The sequence below is a fragment of the Struthio camelus genome, chromosome 1 (assembly GCF_040807025.1).
Source record: "Struthio camelus isolate bStrCam1 chromosome 1, bStrCam1.hap1, whole genome shotgun sequence".
NCBI lineage: Eukaryota > Metazoa > Chordata > Aves > Struthioniformes > Struthionidae > Struthio > Struthio camelus.
In genome coordinates this window covers 14,099,843-14,112,091 of record NC_090942.1, presented here as the reverse complement: position 1 = coordinate 14,112,091, position 12,249 = coordinate 14,099,843, and the positions used below count along the sequence as shown (strand labels likewise).

General features: G+C 41.7%; 2 protein-coding genes across 5 annotated transcripts in view; one reads left to right on the top strand and one right to left on the bottom strand.

The window, feature by feature from the left end:
• FAM185A (family with sequence similarity 185 member A) overlaps positions 1-1,129 on the bottom strand; it is a 42,807-nt gene extending 41,678 nt beyond the window's left edge. For all 3 annotated transcript variants that reach the window (XM_068928884.1, XM_068928807.1, XM_068928967.1), the window contains exon 1: positions 740-1,129. In XM_068928884.1, coding sequence (XP_068784985.1) covers positions 740-1,127 — 388 coding nt within the window. In that variant the 5' untranslated portion in view covers positions 1,128-1,129. The remainder of the gene's footprint in view (positions 1-739) is intronic.
• Positions 1,130-1,466: 337 nt separating this feature from the next.
• The window catches only part of CCDC146 (coiled-coil domain containing 146), an 87,849-nt gene continuing 77,066 nt past the window's right edge, over positions 1,467-12,249 (top strand). The window contains exons 1-3 of one of the 2 annotated variants that reach the window (XM_068926831.1): positions 1,680-3,335; positions 7,852-7,913; positions 9,830-9,993. In XM_068926831.1, coding sequence (XP_068782932.1) covers positions 3,181-3,335; positions 7,852-7,913; positions 9,830-9,993 — 381 coding nt within the window. In that variant the 5' untranslated portion in view covers positions 1,680-3,180. Of the gene's footprint in view, positions 1,581-1,679; positions 3,336-7,851; positions 7,914-9,829; positions 9,994-12,249 lie in introns of those variants that run through there. The other variant, XM_068926927.1, reaches the window with a different exon arrangement.

The window sequence follows — 12,249 nt, the reverse complement described above, 5'->3', positions numbered from 1 at the left end:
ACTTCAATCCAGCAGATTTCAGCTACTACAGCTGCTCTTATGAGTTGTTTGTAGGTTCTGTACGAGAAACGCTGCCCAGATTTTTCTGTTCTGCTCAAAACTGCTAAGACTTGCACTGGAAAAGGGAGCGCTTCTTAGCTTTTCATCTGCATGGCTACCTTCCAGCCCTTTTCGACCCCTGGGGATCCCTTGGCCTGCTAACAGAGCTTGGTAGCAGGCCATATGCAAAAACCCTACTGGGAACAATCCTTAGACTGCAGGTGTGCATAGCACAACACTAAGGCCTGTATTCTCTCAGCTGAGCTGCAGTTACTTGTTTTTTTCTAAAAGACCAGCTGTCAGAGGAAAAAAAAAATAAAACCAGGCATCTGAGCTACCACTTAAGAGCGCTAGTTTTAGCTTTAACCGTTGAAAACCAAAGCTCAACAAGTGTTACGTCCAAACATGCAAGGAACCGGGAGACACGGAAGCAAAGGCCGACAACGTTTTCAAGCCTTGGAAGGGGCCACGAGGCGTTTCTGGATGCTTGTTGCCAGCAGCACTTCCAGTCCCACTGGGAGCAGTGCCGGGAAAGCCGCGACTCGCCCCACCCGAGGGCGGGATCCAGCTCTCCCCTCGGTTAAGAAAGGCCTGAGAGCAGCTCTCGCACCCGCAGGTGCCGGCGCGGCCAGGGGCGTCGAGCGGGGCCTCGCACGCCGTGGGGGCCCCCAGTGCGGCCGCCACCCCCGGCTTCACCCACCGAACTTCGGGGGCGTCTTGACGTCCACGGCCGCCTGGCTGCCCACGCTGTCGGAGACGATGGCCACCTGCTTCAGCACCTCGTCGTACCTCACCTGGACGTGGTCCAGGCGGCGGCCGCGGTCGGCGCCGCTGACGGTGACGAGCACGCGGTCGGCATCCGGGTAGCGCTGCGGGTCCAGCGGGCGCACGCTCACCTGGCAGGGCAGCCGCACCGCCAGCCGCCCCCGCGGGCTCACCGCCAGCGCCCACTCCCTCAGCGCCTTACCGCCGCCGGGCTCCGCCGAGCTGCCGCGGCGAGGCCCGCCCGCCGCCAAGCCACCCCGCCGCCCGCTCCCCTGCCACCCGCCCGCCACCAGAGACGCCCAGCGCGGGCGCAGCGCCCTCATGGCGCCCGGCGCGGCAGAGGCCCCCGAGGCTACGCGGGGCACGGAGCCATTTCCCGCCGCGACACGGCGGCGGCAGCAGCGCGCAGATGGGCACCGGGACGGCTGGTAAACAGCCGTTGGCGGCGGGCCCGGCCGGAGCCTCGCGCCAGTCCCCGCCCCCCTCCACCGAGGGGGCTTCTGGGAGACGTAGTTCCCCCCCCCCCCCAGCAGAGGGAACTACAAGTTCCCGAAAAGGGGCGACAGCAGCCGTACGCATTGACCTATGAGCGAAGGGGGGGAGGCGGAGCTTTTCCGTGTTCTGCTTCTATAGGGCAGCGGGAGGGATCCTAGGGCCAATGAGGAGCGAGCGTGACGGGCGAGGGCGGTTGAGTAGTACGAAAGGAGCGGAGCCGGCGTTGCCATAGGAACGTGGGACGCCGCTCCGCGCAGCCGGGGCCGGCCGCGGCCGCGCAGGTAGGGCAGGGGGCCGGGGCCGGGGCCGGGGCGGTGGGCCAGGCCGGGCCGGACCGGACCGGACCCCGGAGCCGGGCCTGGCCCTGCCGGCCCGGAGGGACAGCAGCGGTTGGGGTGGAGGGGGGGCTCGGGGCCACCTCAGCCCCGCTCGAGGAGGCTGCGAGGACAGGCCGGGGCGGCCTTCCCCCTCGCGGGGCCTCCCGCGGGGTCACCTCACGCGCCAGAAGATGATTTCGGTGCTCTCGAGGCCTTTTCCGTGCTCTCCTCGGGCCGGTCGTGGGGCTGCCGAGCTTTAACGTCCAGTGCGAGCGCCGGCGCTGGGGTGCCTGGCTGGTTTCCAGCCTGCTCGGCCCCCTGCGGCCCCCGCGGCCGCAGGCAGGGGGCGCGGCAGCGCGGGGCGGGGAAGGAGGAAAGGGTAAGGCCTTTGGGCGGCACCCTGCTCTTCGCTGCGCTTTTAGCCCGCAGTGACGCTTCACGTGATGAAATGCCCTTGGTCAGAGGATAAAGAAGCAGTTTACCAGATATGCTGCGAAAAACATTTTTCCAAAACAGTGTTGCGGAGCTCAAAAATTACGTGCTGTCAAGATAGCTTGGTTAACACGTTATTTATTGTGACTGCTTCTCAGACAGGCAGCCAAATAAATATTTTCCTTAGTGCTGTGCAAATGTGTCATGAAACAACAGTCCTTACAGGGTTTACCAACAAGTGGGGAAATACAGACTTCAGTTAAAGAGACTTTTATGGACTTCTTAGTCCACATTAGTATTATACAATAATTTTTAAAAAGGGGTGTGGATGAGCATAGATCATGTGAAGCTGGAGATTAAATTCCTGTTGTAGGTTTCCTAACAGTAGCTTACTGCCAATAATGAAACAGGCATAGAAAGGTGTGCGGTCTTAGCTACATTGCAACATAAGAAATAATGAAATCTAGGATTGTTGATTGGTTTGCTCACTCTTTTACACTCCATGTGTTGTTTCCAAAAATAACTATGCAAGCCATACAATATAATATTTGGTTTTAAGCTCTTTTCATCTTGTTAACTTCACTTCTGTTATTATCTGCATCTGGGAGTGATTATTTTTTAGTCCAAAATGACATTTAAATCTCTAATAGGAAAGAAGCTGGTCCTAGTTTTTTTGTCTTTCTGTAATTTTCACTGTAGAGAGTCTAATAAGGATTCATATTGGTCAATGAAGCTCTTCAAGTTAAATTATTTTGTTGGTTTATGTTATTCAGTCTCAAAAATCCTTAAATGAAAGACAAAACAGTGACGGTCAGCAATATGCTAGAATTCTAGAAAGACAAAAAGAGATTAAGACATATCTTGGGGCATGAAGAGGGCTATAAGTTAAAATTGTCAAGTCTTCAGAAATAGTTGCTTTTGGAAAAACAGTACAGAATTCTCCCCCTGAAACCAAATACTGAGTTTAGCTGTTGGTTACATAATTTGACAGGGAAGCAGTTACAGGCCTGTTAAATGGTGGTGCAATGAACTATGCTTCCACCAGATGACAGGCCATTCAACAAATAACTCTATTAACCTCCTACGTTCAAAGCAAGGAATTCCAATTTTTTTTTCAGGTGAGGCTTGACTGATGCCACACATTTCTCCTGAAGTTAGTGCTGCTGTGTCCTTATCGCAGTTTCCTGTCTCCTCTCAAACCTTAGCACTGCTGCCCCGCTGCCCCCCTTTCCTGCAGCATCTTGATAGGGCATTTGATGCTGTCTTCTTGGAGCAGAGGTTTATCAGGTTGGGCTCCATGCAGTGCTATGCATCATTTCTTATGCATCATCTTTAATATTGGCATGTCTCATGTAATTGAGAGTCTTGGTTTGACAAACTGTTCAAAGATGCTGAAGCCCTAGCTACCTATATATTTCACCGTTTTATGGGTTTGTTTTTTCCACTAGACACCTGTTAGAGGTATAAACACACTTTAAAATATATTTAAGAAGACTGAAGAAAGCAGGAAAGGTTCTACTGATGTCATCTGTATTTGAACTATAAAGTTAATTCCATTTCACCTTCATGCTTGTGACTGAATTCTACTTGATTCCATATCAGCTGGTATGGAGTGTGGCAAATTAAGTATTTCTTACCATCTGTGCAACAATAAAATGAGATTTATTTTCACTTTTAATTTTCTGACTTGTCACCTGCCAGAAAAGAAACCTTATATCAAATTTACAAATGGTTAGGGATTTAATTCGATCTGCAATTTCAAGACGTCTGCATCTGTACAATAGGGTGGGTTAAACCAGGACCTGTGAAAGTAAGTCCTTAATGATTTACCATACTCCTTAGTCATTGCCAGATGTTTACGTACCTGAATGTTGTGGTAAGTGAAAGAATTTACCAGAATATTCTGTATTACATGCAAGAGACAATAAAAAGTAGACCTTAGGTTGCTTTATGAAATAGATTTTTAAAGCCAGAGCTATATAAGAGGAGCTTTTAGGCTAAGGGAAGTCCAAGAGAGATCTTAAGGAAAGAAGAATTAAAAGAAACGGTCCTCCAGGAGAGGCTGTAGAAGGAATACGTATTTCACTTTGACAGTTAGAACAAAGTGCAGAACAAGATCAGACAGCTTCAGAAACCCAAAGGATATAAACATTACTTAGTCTACTTGGGCAGGATTAAGGTCATCCATTTGCCATACTTGTAATGAAGAAATAATACAACTTCACTATTCAGTAAGAAGAGGCTGCCCTGCAGGAGTGTTCTTGCTGGAATTACGTTCCTGCTGATGTTTACCTGCAGATGAAAGAACGTATCCTTTCAACTTGCCATCTGGAGTTAGGGCAAGATTTACCATGTACATGGCTAGTCACTACTTAGTGTTTCTTCATGTCATAAAGCTCAAGATGTTTGGTATGAGGATTTTTTTGTGAAGTTTATTAAAAATTCTTATGTATTTCTATTACAAAATATTTGTATTACATTATTGTAATTCAGTTTTTGTTTTGTAAATAACATTATTCTGTAATGTTTTTCTGGAACTACTTCCTTGAGCCTTCTTAAGTTCTCAAGTCATGCCTAGGGCACAATGTTGAGCAAACCTTGTTTTTTTTCTGTGTTTTCTTTCCTGTATTCTAGTGTGTGTGTAGGGATGGTAACAGTCCCTTCTCTGAGATGGTAGAGTGAGGCTGTCTCCAGAACACATAGCGGTTTGGATTTCAGAGGGTTTTTTTGATTGTCACGCTATCAGAAATTTTTTGAGGCAAGCAAGTTCCTCACAGAAACCAAGTCAAAAGGGAAGTGGCAAATCTTAACATTCAATTCCTCCATGTCTTAGCCATATCTGAATAGAACTGCAGCAGACAAAGCTGAAGAATACATGTACCCTGGGGTGATCCCATCCCAAATGGCAAAGACTTCCTGCAAACAGATGGAAGCGATGGAACTTACAATAGAGATTGTTAAGCAACATCAGTATGCGATGTGCTGTCATTTCCCTAAAATAGTTATCTATGAAGTTGTACAGTCTATCTAATCAAACAATCCATTCTGAATTATGTGGCTATCATAATACCCAACTGTATACCATGTAATTTCAATTATCATGTAGTCTTGGCATGGCTTTGTAGTTTAAAGACACAGCCCATCAGGCTGAAACACAAGGGTCTGCCTAGTTAAAACAGAAGTTCTGCTACTTAAAAGATGGTTTACATGTTGCACTGGATCAGTTTAACTTTAGGAAAGAAGCATTAGGAAATGTAATTGTAGGGGATGAAGAAAAAAAATCACAATGCCATTGGTTTTCTTAATCCATCGTACGCCTATGTTGTCAATATTATCCGTAGTTCTCATCTGTCCCCTTCTCTCCTCCTAGAAGAGGATATGGTAGAACTGGAAAAAGTGAGAAGGCTGACAAGGACAGTAAAAGGTAGAGAAAGGCTTTCATTGTAGCTTGGGATGTGTCAGCCTAGAAAAAAGACTGACAAATGAGGATACAATGCTAGAAAACACTTGGTGGCATAGAAGGGACTTGATGGTTCAGTGGCTCTTCCAGTACCAGAACTAGGCAGCATGAAAAGAAGCTGATGGGAGCCAGATCCAAAAGAAACCAAAAAAAAGAACCGGTTATTCACATCATGCAGAGTGAGGGGTAAAGTGAGGTACTCCCTTTCTCCAGGTTTTATGGGTATTGCAAGTTTTCCATGAGTTCCAGGGGAGAGTAGACGAGTTCAGGGAAGCAACACTGTACTGAGGTTGGTGTATACTTTTACTTCTCCCCAGTTTTGGCTGAGTTAAACTGGCTTTTGGTCTGTCTAGATATTACCATTGTGATGTTCTAACTAAATTACATAACTTTTTTTTCTAACTAGTTCAGTGTAAAAAGCTAAGTCAGTCATCTTATTTCCAGAGTTGTTTTTTATTTGGATAAGATTTGTGTGCCAGAGGTAGCTGGAAGATACGGACAAACATCCTGTACCATGCCCAGACTTCAGCTGAGATATTGTTCATTGCCTCCCCACCCAGGGTACTGCCTCCGCCACCTGCCAGCCTCTCTGCCAGAAGAGCAGATGGGAATACGTTAACTAACTTCCCGCAAAGTTAGCCAATTTAATTCTGATTATTAATTTAAATTCCTCAGGCTTTCTTAGTTGATTTTGCCTGAGAAAGTAATCATAAAAGTGTTCTGGCAGACCAGTGTTGGAGGAGAAGGAAGTCATCACCTCTTGCAAAAGAGGGAAATAACATGCAGCTGTGATACGTAACATCTACTACCGATACAGCTGGATATGGACATGTTTACATCAATTTAACTAACCTGGCTTAACTGAAACAGATCAGTTTTGTGTGGCAACAGAGAATGAGTAAGGGAATATATGAAGGAGTTGATCATTTCCATCAGGAAGGAAATTGTCAATGTATAATGAATGTATGATCAGTAAATCAGTTATGAGCCTGGGTCTAATATTAGTAAGTAGCTACTCCCATGAGTGCAGCTAATCAGCTAATTACTTGCACCGGTAACTGCTTCTTGTTTTAAATGACTTCATAATCTGACCTGGCGTTATCAGATTGAAATTGTAAGTTATCTTAAATGTACGTTCATACAAAAGTTTTAATAAAATAATAAACAGGGCGTTATTTTAGCATATAGTCATCAGCATCCATCAGTTTTTACCTCTAGTAATAACAGTGTAAATCATGTCTTATTATTTTAACAATGAATGCATGCTTTTAACTTCATGGCAGCGACAAAGAAAATTAGTGCACTTCATGATTTTTTTTTTTCATTGTGATCACTTAAAAGAAAAGAGCATGTTCAACTTGAGCCTGAAGAATAAAACTAGGTGACCGGGAATTTTAGCAAAATGTTACTTGCACGTTTCGGAGCCTGAATCTTTTTCTGTTTAATTTTATAAGTGCAAGGGATTAGGTTAAAGGGATTCATCAGTATACATTAATGAAATTGAGCCGTAAAGTGCAGATTTGCCAGTGAGATTTCTATAAATTTGGTGTCGTCTTAATTAATCTAGCTGATGAATCTTCATACGTAGTGCTGTACCCTTTCATGTTCAGAATGGGATTTTATTACTTTTTGCAATCCTCAGCCTGGAAAGGGCCAGTGCAGCTGAGAATGACCTGTCTGGATTCTGCACTGGTTTGTATATTAACACTGCCGTTTGCTAGAGAGGTACTGAAGAAAAGATGGCGCAGGTAGTCTTAGGAGTCTGAGTTCAGACTTTATTGCTCTCCTGAAGCTGTTACACATGATGGTTCTCCACCTGGTTTGACCTGGCTTCCAAAACTGACTAGTAATTCCCTCTCTCTGCAGTTCTGAGTCAGAGCAAGGCCTTGGGGCTTTTTTGCACTTCTACAGTTTGAAAACATCCATATTGGTTGAACTATTATGTAAATGTAAAAATAATTCCAACTTTCATTTCTATTTGAATTAGACTGTTTATTTACCAGATACAGCAATAAATACAATTTTTCCATTTTGCTTTTTGACCTTTATATATCTAATTTCTTATAAGCTGGTCTTTAAATTTAGTTATATAATAGCTAATTGAAGAATGTTAAACTTAGTGTCACATGGTACATATCTCTTGCTGTAGTACCACTTGTTAATATTTTGAAAAGGCAATTCTCTTCTCTTCCTCCTCTGTAGAAGTGGAGGCCAATGTTTATCACACTAGTTAAGGCTGTCTCATTCTTTTCCTCCGTCTCACTTGTCACTGTTTGTCTCTTATCTTACCATTATCTAAGCTTTTCAGATTCAGAGGGTTGTTTTTGTTCTGTCTCTCCCCAGCAATCTGGAGTCTTTGAGGAGGACTCTTTTGTACCATTGTACTGCAAAGGATTGTAACTCAGGTATTTTTTGACTGGTGTCAACTGTATGTTTCCTACACAAGTATCAACAGAAACGCCTACACCCCTTAACTTCTCTTTTTTTTGGCACTGTTCTGCTTAGAACTTCTTCCACTGAACTTTTTCCTCCTTCTAAATTCCTCAATATGTTTAGCAGTACCAGCAAAACAGCAGCAGCCATGAACATGAAATGCATATTCTAAAACGTTCAGCAGCTCTTTATAGATGAAAAATGACTCTGTTTATAAATGTTTATGTACAGTATTTCAGAGTTTATTTCTTGGCCTGTTTGCTGTTTACAGTTGTTTCACAATGTTTTGACTCCTCTAGGAGAGATCATGAAATTGCTTTTTTTTTTTTTTTTTCCATAAGCAAATGCTGCTGCTGAAATCTCTCTAAAAGTCAAAATGTTCTTGAAGGAATTCCAAACAACACTGAAGAAAGTCATAAACTTACCAGTCTAAGTTTCACTACCTTTATAGATGAAAGTGACTCGTCAAAAGGCGGATACAGACAGTATAACTTTTTAATATCCTTTCTTCCTGCCATAATTGGAAAAATAAATTATATTTTTCTTAATTGTTATCTTTCTGACTTTGAAATGTGAAGTTACTCTGGTTGTTTCATAGGGGAAGCTGATATATGCTGTTTGAAATATTGTGATGTTCTCTATTTTACTACAGTTTTTATTCTAAACCAAAGGGAGTCAAAATTAAGAGTTCCATTTTAAAAGAGAAAAGTCTCTCATATACTACATGAAAGGCTGGCAAGATGTCAAGACTGACTAATTTGATGGGAGTTCTCTATCTTTGGCAACTGATAAGGGGTTTTACAGTGACTTTGCACTATAGCAAAATACAAAGTTCTCTGCCTAGTAGTTACTCCAGAAAGATCTGCTGCTGCCAGGTGAACACTTGCAGAAGTTGGTAATCCTCCTCCTAAAGTTTTGAGCTAAAATATCGTGATGCTTAGGGAAGTTGCCCGTTCATTGCATGTAAGGCCAACTTTAGTGAATTTATGAAGGACTTCTTGAATCCTTCCCTATATGTCCTCCCTACAGTTTCCTTTCTATTTTACTCTACAAATACACCATAGCCTCACAATCTTATTATGTCATGGCAAGATTTCCGTGTGCTGCACAAGACATTCTTCCCCTCTCTTCCCTCTGTAAAACGCTCAGTGTGTCTCTTACATGCTCTCTTCAATGATCCTATTTCTGTTATGTCTTCCTCCTGAAACGTTTGCCTCTTGTGCTGCCTTCATGCAAAAGGTCAATATTTTAAAACTCGTTTGAATATGCAGAGCTCTTAAGATATTGTTATGCCAGAAGATGTTTTTGGCAGCTATTAATTGGCTGTTTGATATAATGACAATTACTGACCTGTTTGGCATTGCTGTGTCTTTTCAAGATAGCAGGAGCTTTGTGTCCCCTTATATTCCACCTTCCTTTTCCCCATCCCACTTCTCCATTTTCACACACCTTAGAGAAGTCTGACGATTGATCAGTTTTTAAAACTTAGCTGCTCAAAGCCCTGACAAACTTGATCTAGCTTTGAAGTTAGCCCTGCTTTGAGTAGACTGGACTAGATGACTCCAGAGGTCTCTTCTAGCCTAAATCTTTCTATAATTCAATGCCTGTTCTTTAAGAAATATTGTGTTCAGCATTCTCTAACATTTACAAAATGATAACATAACTGAGTACTAGAGGATTTTTTATAATGTTCATGCAATGATAGAATGATAGTATAGCCTCTTATAAGTCTCTTGTGAAGTTGTAATCTGTCTTGTTCACATTGTGACCTTTATTGCTTGAATGTGGGTCTCGCATGTTGATGTTTTATTTCTCTTCACCACATAATTTATCTTGAATAGTCATGTATATCCCAGGATCTGATTAACTGCTTTTTGTTACTTCCTAGAATTTCAAAAAATGAGTCAAGCTGGTGAAGAAAGTTCTTACAGTGACACAGAACTGGAAGTTGAGAAGGAGGAACCTCTCTCTGCTCTAGCTCCAACAGTTTATGCCCAAGATGAAGGATCCATTGATATAACAGCAAGTCCTGCATTTCAGTGTTTAGATGAGGTACCATGTACCCTTTCTCTGTCTTTAGCACTACATATGGTGTCAAAATCAATGAATTTGTACTATATATTTCATTGTTAATAATTGAAGGTTGTTGCCATATGCTAGCCATAGCTTCCTTTCTTATCCCTCTGTAATTATTAGGTGATAAGAATGTTTTGTGAAACATACACAGGGCATATACGTCTCGCTGGGGATGGTGCGCTTAAGAGAGATCTATGTTATTTCTTCCAGTGAACGTGGCCTTGAGGGAGTGAGAACAGACAGATTTTGTTTTTGTAGCTTTCTAGCTATAGAGGCAATTGCATGATAGTTTTTAGAAAGGCTGAATAGGTGCAGGAAAAATCCAAGCTAGATGGCTTCTGAAGCACTAATCACTAATAATGACAGAAGAAATCTTTTGGAACCTAGTTTCTTTTGCAGAATTTTCTGAGTTAAGAAAACTTTTGAAATAACAGAAATATTTTAGAATTTAAAACATTAATACAGCAGTAAACAGTGTAATGATTCGATGGCGGTTTAACTTGGTAGTAATTATATCTTGGACTAAAAATTGTGAGAGGATTTTGGTTTGGGGTTGTTTTTTTTTTTACACCTTATTTTATTTACTGCAAGTCAAATTACAGCATCATCTGCATTCACTACAGCAGTATAGAATCTTTATGTTGCAAACAGCACACACTAGTAAAAAGAACCTTAAACAATCAGAATAAACACAGAATATTATAGTATGTGCAGCTTTTCCAAATGCCTAATTCAGTTCAGAGAAATCGCTTAATCTTAGCGCTTCCAACAGAGGCCAAATAGTAAAACCAGACAGCACCATTTGCATCTGATGCAGTTGCGAAGGATCATTTGTGCATTTAAAGAAACAGTTTGCCTAGCTAGTTCATATGGATCCATTTTAATTAAGATAAAACTAAACTGTAGCAAAGTTCCATGGAGGAAGTTGGGAGAAGTAAAGGAAGAGAAAAGTTATAGATGAAACGGTATTTTCATCAGCTGTTCCAGTTTTCATTAATTTATGATCAACTGGATTCCAGAGCATAACACTTTATCTAAGAATGTAATTTCAGTGGAAGGTGAAAATGTATGCCTTCACTTAAAACCTGGTCCTAATGGCATTTTTTTTAATAGAATAATAAGTAAAAGTTTGGTAAAACATAGCATTGAAAAAAGAATCTCTTCAGTTGGAATTAACTAGAAACCTAATCTGTCTTTTCATTTTCACAAAATTGCACAGATGTTAAGATTAAAATACTAGCTATTCAAGTATGTTTTTTTTATCTAAGAGATATAAATACAGAAAAAAACGTCATTTTTTATTTTTTAAAACAATTTGTGTAGAACCTCAGTGGGTTTCTACACGATAGAATCCTCCCCCACCCAGGTACTTGCACACTTTTTCTATAGACTTTCAGTTGTGGTAGAATCTTTGGTATGTCAACAGGAAGGATATGCCTGCCTCAATATATCTTCACCCCCCAACAAAAGTAAAATAAAACTAAATGATATAACAGTCTAAAATACATTCTACTTTTTGGTTTTGTTTTCATTCTTTTTAATCACTGGGAAAACATATTTTTCTAGCCACATTCTAGAAAATGGCCAAATTACTTGACTGTTTTTTTTTTCCCCTCTCTCCCCCTCCCCAGTCTATCCAAGGAGGTTATTCCACATGTAAAATGTAAGGCCAACTTGCTTAACTCAGATAACATTGTAAGCCATTAGTGGGAAATACAGGATAACTTTGGTATTAGAAATTGTTCCCAACTTGGGAAAATACTTGCAGTGGAAAATCAAAGTAAGTAATTTGCATAAGATTTCATAATGAGCTCTTTCTGTCATTTTGTCATTAATTATTTTTTAAAAGGGAACTAGTTGACTCATTTATTCTTACTATACTTTTTAGCAGTTAGTACTTGTGCTTTATGAGTCATTTGGGCATTTCATCCCTTATTCACATTTCTTCTCTTCCACTGACACATTCGTGTTTTTCTTTGTTGAACTTTAAACACAAATCAGAAATAAATATATGACCTAGGTCACCATAGAGGTTGCTGCATTGATACTGGCTTCAGCCTCCTGGAATGTCTTTCAAGAATTTTCCACTGAAACAGAATCATATTGTCAAATGACTGGCTAGTCATTTACAATCACAAATACTTATTGGAAGGAACACCTTTTAGTATTTTAAGATTTATTTGAGAATAGATAATAGTCCTTCTGGCAGTAAACCTTCCATTCATACCAGTC